The sequence below is a fragment of the Odocoileus virginianus genome, chromosome 9 (genome assembly GCF_023699985.2).
Source record: "Odocoileus virginianus isolate 20LAN1187 ecotype Illinois chromosome 9, Ovbor_1.2, whole genome shotgun sequence".
Classification (NCBI taxonomy): Eukaryota; Metazoa; Chordata; class Mammalia; order Artiodactyla; family Cervidae; genus Odocoileus; species Odocoileus virginianus.
In genome coordinates this window covers 33,552,255-33,569,254 of record NC_069682.1, presented here as the reverse complement: position 1 = coordinate 33,569,254, position 17,000 = coordinate 33,552,255, and the positions used below count along the sequence as shown (strand labels likewise).

The window sequence follows — 17,000 nt, the reverse complement described above, 5'->3', positions numbered from 1 at the left end:
TTCCAGCATATAAATTAAAATACCCTGTGTTCTGCAATTTTTGTTTGTTTTGTAGAATGAAAAGCTAGAGGGCAGCATACTGTAAAAGACACAGTAGGTATTATACCTACTTAGCTGTGGATTTGAAACCAGGATGCAACATTTAATGTCTTTGGTAAATCCTGTAAGATTTCTGTGTCTCAGTTTCCTTTTTTTTAAGTGGATAAAATACCACCAATCTTGCCATATAAGAGATAAGAGTAAAAAAATTTTTTTTAAAGGGAAGTAAGATATATATTAAATAACAAATACAGTATCTGGCACTGTTCTTCAATAACAAAGAGATATCATCATGTACATAAATATTGCTAAATATTAATCTGAAAATAAGGAGATTGAAAGATTTCTCTCTCAAACTGAGTTTCCATACCACTACCCCTCACTACTGCAAATGAAGAATTTGTCAGTGTTTCAACACACAGCAGAGTGAGGAAACGTCTGAATTGAGATGAAGATAACTCTGAAGGCTTTAACAATCTCTGGATATCCTGATTTTTGTTTATAACATCCCTTGGCATCTCCAAGTTGGAACATTTTCCATCCAAAACAGAGGAGCAAGTTAATCATAAACTTTAATCATACAGGGAGCTGATCAATGGGTATTTTGAGGGGGGTTATGGGAATAATAAATCATTAGAAAATGGAACCAAAGTTATTTAGGAAGATGGAAGTTATTTAGAAGTTTTGAATAATTTACAGCTAGCTAGATAATTTAGAGAAATCCAGATACAACTAATTCAGTAAACTTACTTAGCACAAATAGATGATTTGTCATCCTCTATCAAAAAATTACCACGGTTTTCAAAAATAGAGCATCTGGGAAGCTTCCTGAATAATAAACCAAAGCACATTTTTAATTCCTTTGTGTCCAACCAATTGAGCCAGTTTAAAATAAAGGTTCATGCTACCCCCCACTGATAACAGAGCATGCTAATGTAAATATGCTAATTTAAGACAAAAACAGTATAATGGCTTTGAAGAAAGCAACAGAAAGAAAGAACTCCTCTTCCATGACTAATTGCTCACCTAGATAGGTTCCACTGCTGATACCACCATATTCAGCATCTTCTGGATGGAGTGTAAGAGCAGACAGAACGAAAGCCAAGAAACAAAGCAGAACAGTTAGAAGCCCAGCCACAGATGCAAAAAAATAAATCACTTCAAACAATCATAAAGCACAGCAAAGAACAGCCCTCACAATGCTACTCTTAAACATAAAACATTCTGTTTTATATTTAAGTTTACAGTAACATTTTGAAACATCATGCAATTCTTTTTTCACGCTGTTTCGGAAGTGCCTTAACTGCAGTTCCAAGAACATTTTAACAGACTTGTCTGATACATTTATATTTTGTCAATCAAGAAAATTATACCACTTGATCCCCAAAGTTAATTTATTTTTGTAAATCAGGCTCTTTGAGAATATGTGAAATATAGCACTTATTTTGGCTCACTGGAGTAGACAGAAAGGTTAAAATGAAGACACAGCCCTTATTTTGGTTTTAAAAAAAAATGAACAGATGAAAACATTTTAAAATAAACAATATGCTATTAATTATTTCTAAGAATTAAACAAATACTGGGTTATGCATATCTTAAATTTTTAATTTAAGTAGTGGGTTCTAATTATTTTAGGCTTCTCATCTTTACACAAATATACTTCTAAAACTAATAGCACAGACTGTGCAGAAATCAAATAGTTAAGAAGACGCTACCCACATCCTTAGGTAATAATGAGTCTGTCAGTAGATATGAATAGCACAGCTTTCTTCATTTATCTTTGAGACTACTGCAGATAAAAGTAATGTACTACATTAGAATACTGTGTATACTGCTGCTTTATGAAGCAAAAAAAAAAAAACAGAAGTGTACATTTCTTTCTAAAACAAAGTCCAACCATGACTGCAGGTACTATAATGTCAAGATGAAAGATAGGATGTACAATGATCTTTTAAATATAAACTGCTTACTATGATCAATTTAATCCTTTACATATGTGCACTAAACAAAATTACTAGACTATGCAGGGAAACTTGTATACATGTACCTTTAATTTCCTCTGAGAAGCACAAAAAAGAAAAAGAGGAAATGATTAAATGTGCAGAAAATACAATTAAAGTAGGAAGATGCTGCACCCAAGGGAGCAAAAAAAAAAAAAAAATCCACCTACCACTCTCAACTGTCTCCTCATCTTAGAAAAGCCAAAGGGAAAAAACAAATGTATTTTAAATATTTCAAAATAATTAGTCAATGAATAAATAGAATCTGAAAAACTACATTTTAGACTACACTGTAGTTATGGTCTAAAAATAATGTATACACTTAAGCAGTAAAAACACAAAAGTCTTCATATAGTTTATTATGGGTACATAAGGGGAAATAACCAGAAAAAAAATCAGCATTTCTTAAAAATAATACCTTCTATAAGGGGATTATATTAATTTTCATGGCACAGTTCTGTTTCTAAACTATTTAGAACTGAGGATATTTCACGATGAAAATAGTAAAAAGAAGTAAACATTTTAGAAGCAACAAAAGAAGCCCTTAAAGTGTCTATATATCCTGTAAATGTAACAATATCCTCACAACTGTCATCAACTTATTATACATATGAAATGAGTCAGACAGAACCCTTTATTTTTATGCTGTCTATGTTACATGATGAAAAGTATTTTAAGAAGTAATCTGAAATAATTCTTAAGTTACTAATAAGAAGGCATATGAGTTAGGTTTGACCTAGGAGACTCCTCTTCAGTTAATTGAGGAGAGAGAAAACTGGATATTTAACAGAAGAACATTGTAACTACAAGTCAAGGCAGGAGATGTTTTGCTACCTGACCTACTGAGTGAACAGGACCAATCAGAATAGCTCTCTGCTTGCTTCTCTCTTCACAGGACAGCACAGAAGCCAAAGAAAACACTTAGAAGAAAGTGTGCACAACATCTTATTTTTACTTTTCAAATACCCATGGGCCTTCAAACTGCATTAGTTTTATTGGGACAGTCATTTGCCAAGATGACAAGCAAATTATTACTATTCAGGTTTATAGTGTGAGTCACTCAAGTTGTGAGTTTATTTATCCTCATTTCTTAGGAGCTCTGAAATGCCACGTGCATCTAAAACAAATGATTAGAAAACAAACAATGAAGGGATGTGACACAGGATAGCCAAGCCCAACATCTAAGTAGACATAAAAACAGGTCATGTTAAAGATTGATCAACCTGTGATCTCAGACATTTCTGCTGTAAAGCGTAACAGATTGTTAAACAGAGTGTGCTTTTGTGATAATACACAATAAGATAGACTGAATATTGCATTCTTGATTAAAGACTCCACATCACATAAATTAGATGATAAAAAGCCACGTCTCTCTCTCTCTCTCTCTCACACACACACAAATTAAAACACCAAAGTCCATCCACATAAAATCTGTAACTTAAAATATATGCAGCATATGTACATTTCATATTCTAATAAGAGGTCCTAAATATGATGCATAAATTCTCAAAAGAACATTTTCTCCGTACAGTTCTAAAGTAGGAAGAGATGGTATTTTTAGCATGACACAACATACACATAAATATCCAATAGCATGTATCATGCTTAATAGAACCCAGGAGAAAAAGCAAAGAGGAAAAATATATAAAAGGTGGATCTCAGAAGAGAGCTGCAGTAAGCTGCAGGACTCTTGCTTCAGTTAGGCACTGCTGAATGCACGTCAAACACATAAAGTTACATAATTTTCCAACAACCCTATGAGGCTGGAAGTATTATCCCCATTTTACAGATGGGAAATCAGAGGTAGAGAGGGATAAGGCACTTCTAAGTAGCACAGCTGGGATGTGGACCCACGCAGTCCAGTTCCAGAGTCTGAGTTTTGAATTACCATGCAATCACACCAAAAGTCACTTTTTAAAACCTGGAGCTTCGAACTAGGAAATGTAAGTCAAGGGAAAGGTCCCTGGAAATAAGATTTCTGTCAAGTTTCCTGACTACCTCCCTCTACCCTCCACAGCTCCAGCCTCCTGCCCGCCCAGAATCCTCAGCCTCTTAGGTGTTTCCCTGCCAGGGGAGCCAGGGAAGGGCTGTCTCCTCTCCCAGCCGCAGCAAGAGTCCACTCCACATCACTGAGCACCAATATGCAGGATGCAACAATTACAAAAAGCACAGAGGAGAGACAGACCAAGGTCACAATGAGAGAGAGCAACGTTGTCCTCAGAGGAAGGAAAAGCACTGCATCCCCGGCAGGATGGACTTGTTGCTGGAGGTTACCAGAGTGGGACCCATCAGATGCTCCTGACAAGTGGAAAAACTGTGTCCGTATTGGTGGGATATTCTCTGGGGCAGAGTTAGGCCCCCACTCTAGAAACTGCTTTCTCAGACTGCTCACCCCTCACTGCAATCTCCCCTAAAAGCTGCAGTGATCCATGACCACAGACCAGACCTCTAACTGCTGGTCAACTCTCTTAGCTGTATGAACCAGGGTCCCAGGACAAAAGGCAGGAGATAGTATGGCTGAGAATCTCTCATGTGGAAAAGTTAAACACATACACCCTGACAGTCTTATCTTTATGTGTGTAAGGAGATCACAATTTATTGAGATGAAAACTAAGCAACAACAAGAAAGGTCTTCACCTCAACCATCTCATGATCAGATGTGAAATTTACAACTTAATTCATCTACACCTCTTTCTATACAAACTGATCTTTGATATCTCCCAAAAGGTGTCGGGGCAAAAAAGTATTTCACATATTTTTAAAACCTCATATGTTGCTCTTACACATAATCCCACCAATATTCAGAAAATGTGTTTCAAAGTATTAGACACACAAACTTAATTTAAGAACATGATCTATTTGTTAATTTCTGAATTAAATGTATGTGTGAAAACAGTAAATAAACATTATCTAAGATGCCAGGAAGAAGGGGCTTACTCAACTTGGAAAGTACCATTACAACAACCTGTAGAGTAATGATATACACATATATATCTTATTCTCAAATGTTTGGCCTTCCAGAACACTGGTACCATGTGAATGAATTCACTCTTTTCCTCAATGTTTAAATTTTATTGCTAGTAGACTGTGATCTTCAGTTCACAAAATATTTGTCTTTGAATGAACACGGTGACACTCTAAATGGACACCCTTTGACTGCAGTTAAATGTTTTCTTTTTTACCCACATGATAACAATCAAAATTGGTTAAAACACATTCTAAAATATTTTGTGTCTCTACCTTCTAATTTTTAAAAAGTCAGTAAGTTGTACAATTTTGTTTTTTTATAACCAGAATTCTATTAGAACTATTTTGTAAAAGAAAATATTTTCATTAATATTCAATCATCATTATTAGAAATATTCAGGTATTTAAACTTTGATAACTAAAAACAGGAAATTAAGCACTGTAAATAAATAACATACTTGAACATTCTGCAGTAAAACAGACTCCATGAATAAGAGCCTTTTCTGAATCCCACACAGACTCGATTTAAATATAAATTACATCTAATTGAAGTTAAAGTTTATGCTACTAAGAAGCTAATTCCTAACTTATATACTTATGTTTCAATAGAGAGGGAACAAACAACATTTCAAGTAATCAAAGAAATTAATATTTCTTCTTAGAAGTTAGGTGACATCATATGGCTTTACATACGCAACTGAACTATAAAAATCAGCTTTGACAGAAGAAACATAGTTCCTTTAAATTATATCGACACAAGTATCACAAGCTGCCAAGTTGTCTGTCAGGATATCTATCCCTATGTATCACTTGAGACATAAAATGAGCTTGTACTCAACCCCAAACACCCTGTGTCCTTCTGGTAACTATCTGAACCCTCATCACAGCAAAGAACACCTGTGTGTTCTTCTTCAGCTTTCCAACTCTGTTCTCCTGTCTGTATTATTAACATTCATTATGTGACAGCCTAGCATTAGATGAAGCAGGGAAGGCAAGCAGATGAAATTCTGTATTAACTTCTTTGTTGGAAAGACCTACTATACAGCACAGGGAACTCTGCTCAATGTTATGTGGCAGCCTGGATGGGAGGGGAGTTTGGGGGGAGAATGGATACATGTAGTATATGCATGGCTGAATCCCTTTGCTCTCCACCTGAAACTATCACAACGTTGTTAATCAGCTACATTCCAATATAAAATAAAAAGTTAAAAAAAAAGTCTTTGCTGGATAGGAGGAGGAGGAAGAAGAAGAGGAGGAGATGAGTTGCTACATCAAGCTTCTAAGATTCAGGAATGTTTTAGTTTTAAGAGTTCATGTTTTAGTTTTTAAGAATGTGTAAGAAGCAAATTATTTTGTTTGAGGAGCCCATTTTTCTGGATATGTATTAGATATACATGGATTCTTAAGGAGAGGAGCTATAACTAAGCATCAGGATTGAATACCACATACACTCAGAATTTTGCATATAAGGATGGCAGTTGTAAAGCCTGAGGAAGTCTTCCGACTGTATTCAGAATAAAACTGATTTACTTTATTCTGGGTCTAATGGAGCCAGGACCCAGAGTTCTAGCACAAACACAAAGGCAGAGATAACACAGCCCTGGGATGCGCCAACCCTTCTTCACTTCTACATTCACCCTAACTGAACCCTTATAGTACCAGGGCCATTACCCACGAACTTTTCCTCCAAGCAGACTTCAGTTATCAAGTTTACTGTTTATTTAAAATAAAGAGTAAAACACTAGTAATGCAAAAGCAATCACTTTGTGAAAAAGTTAACTGGCTAATTTGACATTTTTAGATTAGTCATTTTTCTAAACTCCATGTCTTACCCATTATCTTCCTAGGTTTTAAGTGCCCTTGTGAAATTTAGTGAAGAAAATTTTTATAAACATGAGTTTTTTCCATAAATTTATAAACACCAAGGTGGATTATTCTTCTTTTAGAAATTTTGTTAAATCAGAAACTTTAAAACCTATTATATGTTACTCAATGTAATTAAATAGAATGATTATAAAATATATAGTAGATTTTTTCAATAAAATGAAATATAAAAATAAAAGACTTTATATTAGCGTTCTGCTTTTCTTCATAGTATTATTCTACAATTCAGCAAAGGGCATGAAAACATGAATGTCCTACTCCAACAATCTAAGTACCAAAAGTTAAAGTCCAGGAAGTGTTGAGTCAGACAGCTTTTATGAGATTCAGTTACATTAAAAAAAAAAATCATTTTCAAATACACAGGCTACAAAACAAAGTGCTTTTAAATGCTTTAAAAAATGTTCAGATCCAGTGCAATGATTTTTGCATAACTGTTGAGTTCAGGGGTTTATGAGACAACAGTCAAAGAAATTTCAAATGGAATTTCAATTCTTTGAGAATAAAGACACTGGCTTTCTATTTAATTTTCACAGAAATATAATGCTTCTCTGAACAATGCTGTATTTACTATATGCTAGTGATTTACTTCAGCTAATATTGACCAGATTTATTTTTATTTAAAAATAAGAAACACCTAAATATGAGAACAATGCATCTCTCAGTGAATCAAAATCTAGGTTAAAAAAAAAGAGAGTGCGAAAGAAAAGGAAATAAGGGTGAAAGGACCTCCACATTCCATAAAGACAAGTCCTCGGGCTCAGATACTAGAGTATTAACAGAGAAAAGAAATTATGTACATTCAAAGACAAAAAGTCTCCATTATAATTAGTGCTTCTACACACACACCCACACACAAACACACACACACTCTCACATTCACAAACATTTATACTGAAACCAGTGGAGAGAGCTATTAAAAAGACAACCTCTCTACTTTGCACAGTTTAAAAAAAAAAATCTATCAAAAATTTTACATAAGTGAACATTCATAATTATAACCAATGGTACATGTCTACACTGTCTAAAACTCAAGCCAATTTGAGTATGCATTCAGATTTGAGTAGAATCACATCTACTTCATTTTCAGGTTACACATATTTTGTCCCACATATATAAGAAGTGTGCAGGCCCTCAAATGCAAAAGTCCCTCAGACAGCAAGTCGGGTAGGGCCTCAAAGCCCCTTTCCTCTGGATGTGCTCCCAGTGAAAATCCATCACATTGAACAACGCAATAGTCTGGTTAAACGTGAAGCCCTCAGTGTCACAGTCCATGTGGCAGTCTACGATAAGGGTTTCTTCCTTCGGCCCAGACTGAACAGAGCAACAAGCAGGCTTTCGCATCAGTGCTCTGCTTGAAGCCTGCTGGTGAGATTTATACGCGACTGCAGTTTGGCTCCCTTCTAATGTGATTCCTGGGCTCTATGCTCCTACTAACTGACAGAAATAACAGGAGATGTGAAAAACGCAGCGATACCAAAAACAGATGTTGGTGTATAATTCCAGGACCGTTTATTTGCTCATTTCACCTTTTAATGTACAATTTCTATGCTGAAAACAAAGGGCTTTTTAAAAACTCTTAAAATACCTAGAACCATGAAACAAAGAAGATAAAGTAGGACATTTAAAGATAAGCTGGGGACTTATAAGAGGTGGGAGATGGGAAGTCAAGAGTGGCTGAGAGAAGGGTAGGTTGAAAGAAAAACCACACTATTTCTTCCAGCAATCCTACATCCTTGTTTTTCTTCCTCTTATTTTCTTTTAATCTAGTCTGGTAATAACTCTGAACAGACAGGGTGAAGGTCAGAGCTACTATGATGTCCAAACAAATAAGGAACAAAATAGAACAAGAACAACTGTTTTAGGCACAATTGCTTTTGTGCCCAAGAAAATGATGGATTTTTTTTTCCCCCTCTAATCTTTACCAAGAATCATCTTAACCAAACCTCTTAGCTTTAGAGAAATAAGGGATGCATTTTAGGTTACAATATAAAATACCTCAATTCAAAAAACAAAAAGAGTAGCAATCTTTTTTTTTTTTCCTTAAAGAGTGAGTCATGGGTTTATTATAAACAATTCCCAAAGACCCCTTTCTTCCAAAGATTCACTTTGCCATTCCCACTATGAATTTCTTACTTGTTGGTTCTTATGAAAAGATGATCCAAAAGTTACCACACGTAATAGGACCTCTTATTCTACCACAAACACCTGCTATAATATTAAAAAAATAAACAGCAAGGTTTAGGTTTTCTGCACTCTTATTAACAAACTTACATGATTTCCTACTGGAAACTTTCAGGGGCTGGACTAATATTTCTGGTCGTCTCAGAGCCAGTCTCCTGGGGAAAAGAAGGTCAATATGCCTATCAATTTTCAGGACAGATCCAAGACTAATATATCACTAAAATACTAAAAGTCTTAAGAAAAAATGGAAAGTTGGAGGAAAAAAATGAATACAATGCAATCTACTCAAATTAAGAAATAAATCCTCTAACTTCCAAATTTTTATAAATTCTCCTGACTCTGAAATCACTTTTTTTTTTTCTCCTAGCTTTCACATCAATGCAGTTTCAGATATTAATGTGCTATTTTCCATTTGCTTCATAACAAAAAGTGAATATGACCTGAGATTGTCATGTTATTTTTGGTCATTATTCATACTTCATTAGACAAAACAGAAATCCAAACCTGAGGGATAAAGGCTTCGAAGGCAAGGTTTCAGGGCTTATTTTATCACAACTATGCTGAAATGGTATTTTGCAGGGAACAAAAGGTCAGCTGCAGACAGGCCATGATTCTGCGCCAGGAACTCACCTTTCCTGGAAATGCTTAGAGGGAATCAGTCCTGCTCTGGGGTTGGCATCTCCTTCATGCTTTGCTTGCCACCACGTTGCATCATCTTGGCTCATAATCTGAAGAATATCTCCCTTTTTGAAAGAAAGCCCGGCTTCCTTACATGGAATTGCTTTATCCTCATTAGGGTCATAGTCAAAGAGGGCTTTGATAAACATCTAGAAGAGAGTTCCGTTTACGATGAATAAATATAAAGAGTAAATGTGAAATGGCCAGTATTCTTCTAACTCTGAATTATTTAAAAAACAGAATATTAAGGTCAACTTGCTGAGACAAAGATATGTATTAAATGGAAAAACATTAGTTCCTCCTGGGGGGAAATAAAAAGGATTTTTAAGCAATGATTACCTTGCCTTCCTTCGATGGTGTCTCTTCTTTGATGCTGGGTATAATTTTAAATGTTATTGCACCCTGAGACTGAGCCTGTTATCAGAGGAAAGAAAATGTTATAAGAAAACCTTGGGAACCAAAGAGAAAGGAACTAAAATAGGTAGAAAATGAAATGATTCTGAAAATTTACAAGCTTGGGATCTTCTACTCTTAGATAAAACAAACCAAGGAAACTATTTTTGTAGAAATTCCTGTAACGGGAGAAAGTGCTAAAGTTTGTCAAATAAGTTAAAAAACATTAACCACTAAATCCTCCTGTGCACTTTAAAAACGCCAGTGAATATATTACCATCCATGTTACTTCAAAACAGAAACAGAGAATATGCACAGTGCCTTACAGAGACAGGATTAAATGCAAAGAACAGACTGCATGTGAGGCTCAGACCTTCACATCCAAGGATCTCACTTTCAGGGACAAAATACCTACAACTGTCAGTAATGTGGTTATAAATACAGGACTCAATCAGTAGCAAGGTTCATCAGAAAAATAATGAAGAACACTCATCTCTGTAGATTCTGGTTAGTAAGTAAAGTACCAAATGATGTAGATTAGTTAAAAAATGAAGAGATTATTTAATTTGGTGGAAACAAGCAACAATACCCACAATTCTTTAATGACTCCCTCACACAACAGTAGGTAACAAGGATCTACTGTCAGAGCTGCTACAGGGAACTCTGCTCAATATTCTGTAATAACCTAAACAGAAAAGAATCTGAAAGAGAATATGTGTGTGTGCTACTGAATCACTTTGCTGTACATCTGAAACTAGCATGACATTGTAAGTCAACTATACTTCAGAAAAAAAATTTAAGAGTAGGTCTTCCTTTAACACACTCTTATACCATTCTCTCTCTTCTTTTAGCATTTGTCGTAACCAGATCTATATAATTACTTATACAATTATTTCTTAATGTCTGTTGAAGAAATCACTTCCTATACAATTATTTCTTAATGTCTGTTGAAGAAATCACTTCCTATACAATTATTTCTTAATGTCTGTTGAAGAAATCGCTTCCAAGTTTTACTGATCGAACTAGTTCTGTTTCGAGTGAACATGAAAGGTACTGAAAGCGTTAGTCACTCAGTCATGTCCAGCTCTTCACGACCCCAGGCTCTTCTGTCTACGGAACTCTTCAGGCAAGAATACTGGAGAGAGTTGCCATTCCCTTCTCCAGGGGATCAAACCTGGGTCTCCTGCATTGCAGATGGATTCTTTACCTTCTGAGTCATCAGGAAAACCCAAATGTCTGCTACCCCCACTAAACTGTAAGCTCTGTGAAAGCTCTAAATATCTGGTACATATTTAAGAGGAATGAAGGATGGAAGAAAAGAGGAGAAGGTGGAGACAGGAAGGGAGGGAGAGAAGGAGAAGGTGAAGCTCACCATCAGCAAGTGCTGTAACCAGGACACCCTTTGGTTAAAAAGGCCCCGACTGCTACTATCTGCCAGTTTTCACGGTGTGAATGCTCCCACCATGGCCAATTTTAACGTATCAGCATAAAGTCACTGAAAGCCAAGATGGGGGGGGAAAGCTGCAGAGAGTCAGCCTTTTTTTACTTCTTTAAATTTTTATTAGAGTATAGGTGATTTACAATACTGTTAGTTTCTGCTGCACGGCAAAGTGAATCAGTTATACATGTACCTGTCCTTTTTTTAGATTCCTCTCCCATATAGGCCACTGCAGAGAACTGAGTAGAGTTCCCTGGGCTCCACCAGAGGTCCTTATTAGTTATCTATTTTATACACAGCAGTGTGTATATATGCCAATCTCAACCTCCCAATTTATCCCTCCCCCATCGCCCCCTGGGAACCATAAATCTGTTTTTTTCACATCTGTGACTCTGCTTCTGTTTTGTAAAGAAGTTCATTTTTTTAGAGCGTAGAATCAGTTTTTGTCAGCATATGGAAGCAACTCTAGTGCAGGACAGACAATCACATAAAATGGGAGTTTAACAACATAAATATCAGAATTTCATAAAGGAGCGATTTCAAAATGATAATATTGTTGCTATTGCTTTTGATAAAAGTAACTCACTAATCTTACTAAGAATATTGAAAGAAAGTAGAAAGAAAGCAAGTCTTCTCAATAATCCCTTTTCCCATTCTTCTAGTTTGTGCATGTGTTTTAATTTATGTAAGCCCTTACAACAGCATTACTAAGGGCTAAATCAGTGTAAGCAATCACTAGTACTATTGTTATTACTAAATCACAAGGTCTATCAACCAGTGTGACCACTTCACAATAATCCATCACTTGGATGAACAATTATTCAATCAGTGCAACCTTCTTAATAGTTTCTAGATAATTTTAAACTATCTTATTTATACACATTTGCCAAATTATTTCCTTTAGGGTTAATTTGCAACAGTTGAATTTCTTGTAAATACTTTTCTGTTTGTGTGTATGTATGTGTGTATGTGTGTGAGACCATGTTGCATGGCATATGAGATCTTTGTTTCCTGACCATGGATTGAACACATGCTCCCTGCAGTGGAAGTGCAGAGTCTTAATCACTGAACTGCCAGGGAAGTCAACAGTTGAATTTCTTATTAAAGAGTATACAAATTTAGAGTGGACAGTTTCAGATAGCCATCTCAAAAGATTCTATTAGTTTATCCTACCAACAAAAGCATATAAACATTATTTCCTTATAATCTGGCTAACTCTAGGCATTATCAAGCTTTTAAATAATCAGCAGTCCAATATTTTTCAGACATCATGTTTTTTGGTCATTTTTGTCTGTACATATGCTTTGCTGTTCTATAATTGCTTTTTTCTTAATGACTGTTAAGAACTCTCATATACATTAAAATATGAGCCTTCAATCATACAAATTGAAAATATTTTGCCTATAACCTCATTTGACTTTAAAATTTTATGTACAGCATCTTTTCCTGTAGAAAAAGTTTTCAGTTCTAGTCATTACATCTATTTGAATTTCACATCAAGGTTAGAAATTCTTTCTTGGCCTTTTGGCTAAGATCAAGTGTAGTGTGGGAGCTTCTCAGGTGGCAGAGTAGTAAAAAAGAAAAAAAGTAAAGAACCCGCCTGCCAATGCAGGAAACACAGATGCAGGTTCAATCCCTGGGTTGGGAAGATTCCCCTAGAGTAGAGGGCAACCTGCTCCAGTATTCTTGCCTGAAAAATTCCATGGACAGAGGAGCCTGGTGGGCTATAGGTCATGGGGTCACAAAGAGTCAGACATGATGGAGCACAGTGATTTTTTAAAAAACTTAATTTGGAGGAATTTAGTTTTGTGTGAGTTGTACAATAAGGACTATTTTTCTAACTGAATAATCACTTAATCCAATACCGTTTATGAAACAATCTCACTGCTTTCACACTCAAAAATGCAATCTTAATCACTTACTAAATTTTCATATATACTGAGGTCCGTTTTGAGATACCAAGACTCTTGACAGGTTAATAATATGTTTTTATACGTAACAGGGACAATCTCTATTTTCTTCTTATGAATAAACAAATGAATTTGAGAATTTATATTGCCAAGACCTATAGTAGTTTCATTCCATTTTAGATTTAAGATATCTAAATTAGTTTCACTACTTTATATACCTGGAAGATATAGGCCCCAGAGATAAATGTATCACTGGCAATGTGTATTAAAGACCTAATTTGGGACAGGCCCTGTCAAACTCCTGACCTACAGGAGCTCGTTGAATCTTTGAACGCTCCAGTGAGAGATTTACCACTTCTTATTCTCATTTTGTAGATGAATACAGGGAAGCAATAAAAAGATGAAGGTATTTTCCAAGGACATCCAGGGATTAAGTTAATAGAGTCAGGATCCAAATCCTGGATTGGCGAATCCAAATCCTGTGTTCATTACCGAGTCTGAAACACAGCGATTCAGTTTCATTTTCATGGCAATTTTAAAATAAATTTTCAGCTTACCAAGATCTGGATTATTTCCTCAGGCCTTTTATCCTCAACCGGTATCCCATTCACTTCCCTAAGTTCATCGCCAACATGAATAAGACCTGAGAAAAAGCAAATTCAGAAAACCAGCAGCATTACCTACAAAAGAAACCATGGTTTGTGACTGTGTCCACACTGAACGCTCCGTGTGGTCCCCCAGTGCCTGTGAGGGCAACATACCTCATGCCTCTCAGGTTTCGGAGGCTGAGCCCCCAGAGAACGACTCCAAGACCACAACCTCACTACACTGCCAAAGGAACAGCAGCAGCATCTCAGTCTTTTTCTAAAAACGCACATTACTTTCATCTTCAAAATAGTATTTGTAAAGGCTGCACACTTTTAGCAGTACTTTTGAAATCAGAAACATTGAAATAAGTCTTATAACCTTGGAAGCCCATATAAGTGAAGACTGTAAAGCAATATGAGATTTATCATTTATTTAAATAGGTTCATTTGAACTATGATGCTGGAGAAGACTCTTGAGAGTCCCCTGGATAACAAGGAGGTCAAGCTAGTTAATCCTAAAGGAAATCAACCCTGAATATTCATTAGAAGGACTGATGCTGAAGCTGAAGTTCCAATACTTTGGCCACCAGATGCGAAGAGATGACTCACTGAGAGACCCTGACGCTGTAGGAAAGATTGAAGGCAAGAGGAGAAGGGGGCAACAGAGGATGAGATAGTTGGATGGCATCACTGACTCAATGGACATCAGTTTGAACAAGCTCCAGGAGTTGGTGATGGACAGGGAAGCCTGGATGCTGTAGTCCATGCGGTCGCAAATAATCAAGACACGACTTAGCAACTGAACAATAACCACATTTGAACATAGAGAAAAATACCTTATTACTGTTTTGTTGTACTGTCTAAATCCTGCCATCCTCTCAGTTATATACCGGAAATGTGACACATAAAACCCACATGACTTGTCCACACCTGTCAAACATGTGTACACTCTCACCACTTCTATCTGCAGCTCCTCCTCTCATGATCCTGGCCACCACGATGGCCCCAGTCTGCTCATCCTTTTTAATAGTGGCTCCCTTTAAAGAAAAAAAAAAAATAGTATTCGTGGGTAAATGCACATACCGGGTGGTAAGAAAGAGGGCAGAAATAAGGACCTTATCTGGAAAATGTAAAAACAGCTACAAAAAAATTAAAAGGAGGCAGAAGGAACAGATAACATGTCAGGCACCTCACAAATCCTCATCACTAAACACACAGTCTTCTACAGCATATACCATCTAAGGTTTTCAGCACAGTCCAAAAATTTTTGAATCTTTATTCTCTTCAATACTATGGAGTATACAAATATCTTCTTTCCATTATGAACCTTACATTTGAATACTATTTGTTTTTACACTTTGACAGTATTTCCTCATTTCACTTTATCTTTATCCCAAGCCCCGTAAGAAGGTCATGTACATAGAGAAGGTGAAGTGAATAGAAAATAAACTAGAAAACTAAAACCCAGACCACCTGACCTTTAGTTCAGCAACGCTTCTACCACAGTATTACAGCAAACAAACTCAGCAATGATAATAAACAAAGTGGAAAGAAAAAAAAAAAAAGATCTGTTACTCCTAGTTTTTATGTACTAGGATTATATGTAGCACAAATGGAACTAACATTCTGGCAGGAGATTAGGAAATAATTTCAAAAAGAATCCAGAAAGTCTTCATTTATGGGTGTTTAGAAGAAAATCAACTGAACACTTTTTGTCAGCATAGCAAGCACAAATAGTTACTTTGAATGCCTCTTCATGACTTTCTTCCAAGAAACTGGCAGTGGTTTAGACAAACCATCTATGTCACATTACACAGCTGGAGGGACACATATTAGGTGGGGACAAGGTTCACCCTCCCAAAAAGAAGTTTGATAGTGAACACATTTATTTACAGCATTACAAAATAGATAGAATAAAAGGATTCCTAGTTTTGTTTTCATAAGCGTTTTATATATGACATTTTATATGTGATAGCTATCAAATACATACCTAATAACAGCAAAAAATTAAATAATTCCATGCTAGGATGATTTTGTGGCATTTTTAATCACCTACACATGCCCTCAAGGCTGAAGACTTGAATGAGTACCTCTCCATGGTTATAAACCTTAGGCTCTCCAATTCCTGGTATTTTCTGGAGGTAGCTTGCAGCCAAGATGACCAGAAATGTAATATTCTTACTACAACTAACTAGTGTAGTTAGATCAACTTTTACTTTCTTTAAGAATGTGTCTCAAACTGACTAAAGTATGCCCAATGATCAGAAGGGTCTAGTAATCTAAAATTGTTTATTGTTGTTCAGTTGCTAAGTCGTGTACGACTCTCTGCGACCCCATGGGCTGCAGCATGCCAGGCTTCTTCGTCCTCCACCATCTCCCAGAGTTTAAGTTTAATTTAAGACTACTTATCTATCTTTTATAGATGAGAAATTGCATGACAAATGGTTATGACTTGTCTAAGATCAGACAACTAGTATGTAGCAAAGTCAGAACTTATCTAAGGCAAACTGATCAGAATTGCTGTTTCTAACCTTATCATTCAAGACTACTAATCTTCTGAATCCTTCTGTAACCCTGTATTCATAAGGCTATAAATATATTACTTTTGCAGATTCAGATTATCAGTTCTTCCTTCTTTGAATGTGCCTGTCAGGTCCCTACATCGAGTGGTGAATAGATTCCAGGGCATCTAAGGCTGTGGGAAGACTTGCAGCTGGGTCCCTTGAGACACAGTATCTGTGGGATGTCAGATGCTATGGCTTTTGGCTGAGTAACTGGAAAGATGAGACTGTCCACTGGGGAACCACAGGGTGGAACAGATTCGGGGACAAAGATCGGCTGGGGCTGACTTTTGGACTGTGAAGACTGAGATGCCTACCAGACATCCAAATGGAGATACTGGGCAGACTGAAGGACATACAAA

At 36.2% G+C, this 17,000-nt stretch overlaps 1 protein-coding gene across 1 annotated transcript in view; it reads right to left on the bottom strand.

Annotated features, from left to right (window-relative positions):
• Positions 1 to 17,000, bottom strand: part of MPP7 (MAGUK p55 scaffold protein 7) — a 216,549-nt gene that overhangs the window by 48,450 nt on the left and 151,099 nt on the right. Inside the window, exons 7-11 of the mRNA XM_070472173.1 lie at positions 15,033 to 15,114; positions 14,048 to 14,133; positions 10,089 to 10,163; positions 9,702 to 9,898; positions 9,162 to 9,226 (exon numbers count right to left, since the gene is read on the bottom strand). Coding sequence (XP_070328274.1) covers positions 9,162 to 9,226; positions 9,702 to 9,898; positions 10,089 to 10,163; positions 14,048 to 14,133; positions 15,033 to 15,114 — 505 coding nt within the window. The remainder of the gene's footprint in view (positions 1 to 9,161; positions 9,227 to 9,701; positions 9,899 to 10,088; positions 10,164 to 14,047; positions 14,134 to 15,032; positions 15,115 to 17,000) is intronic.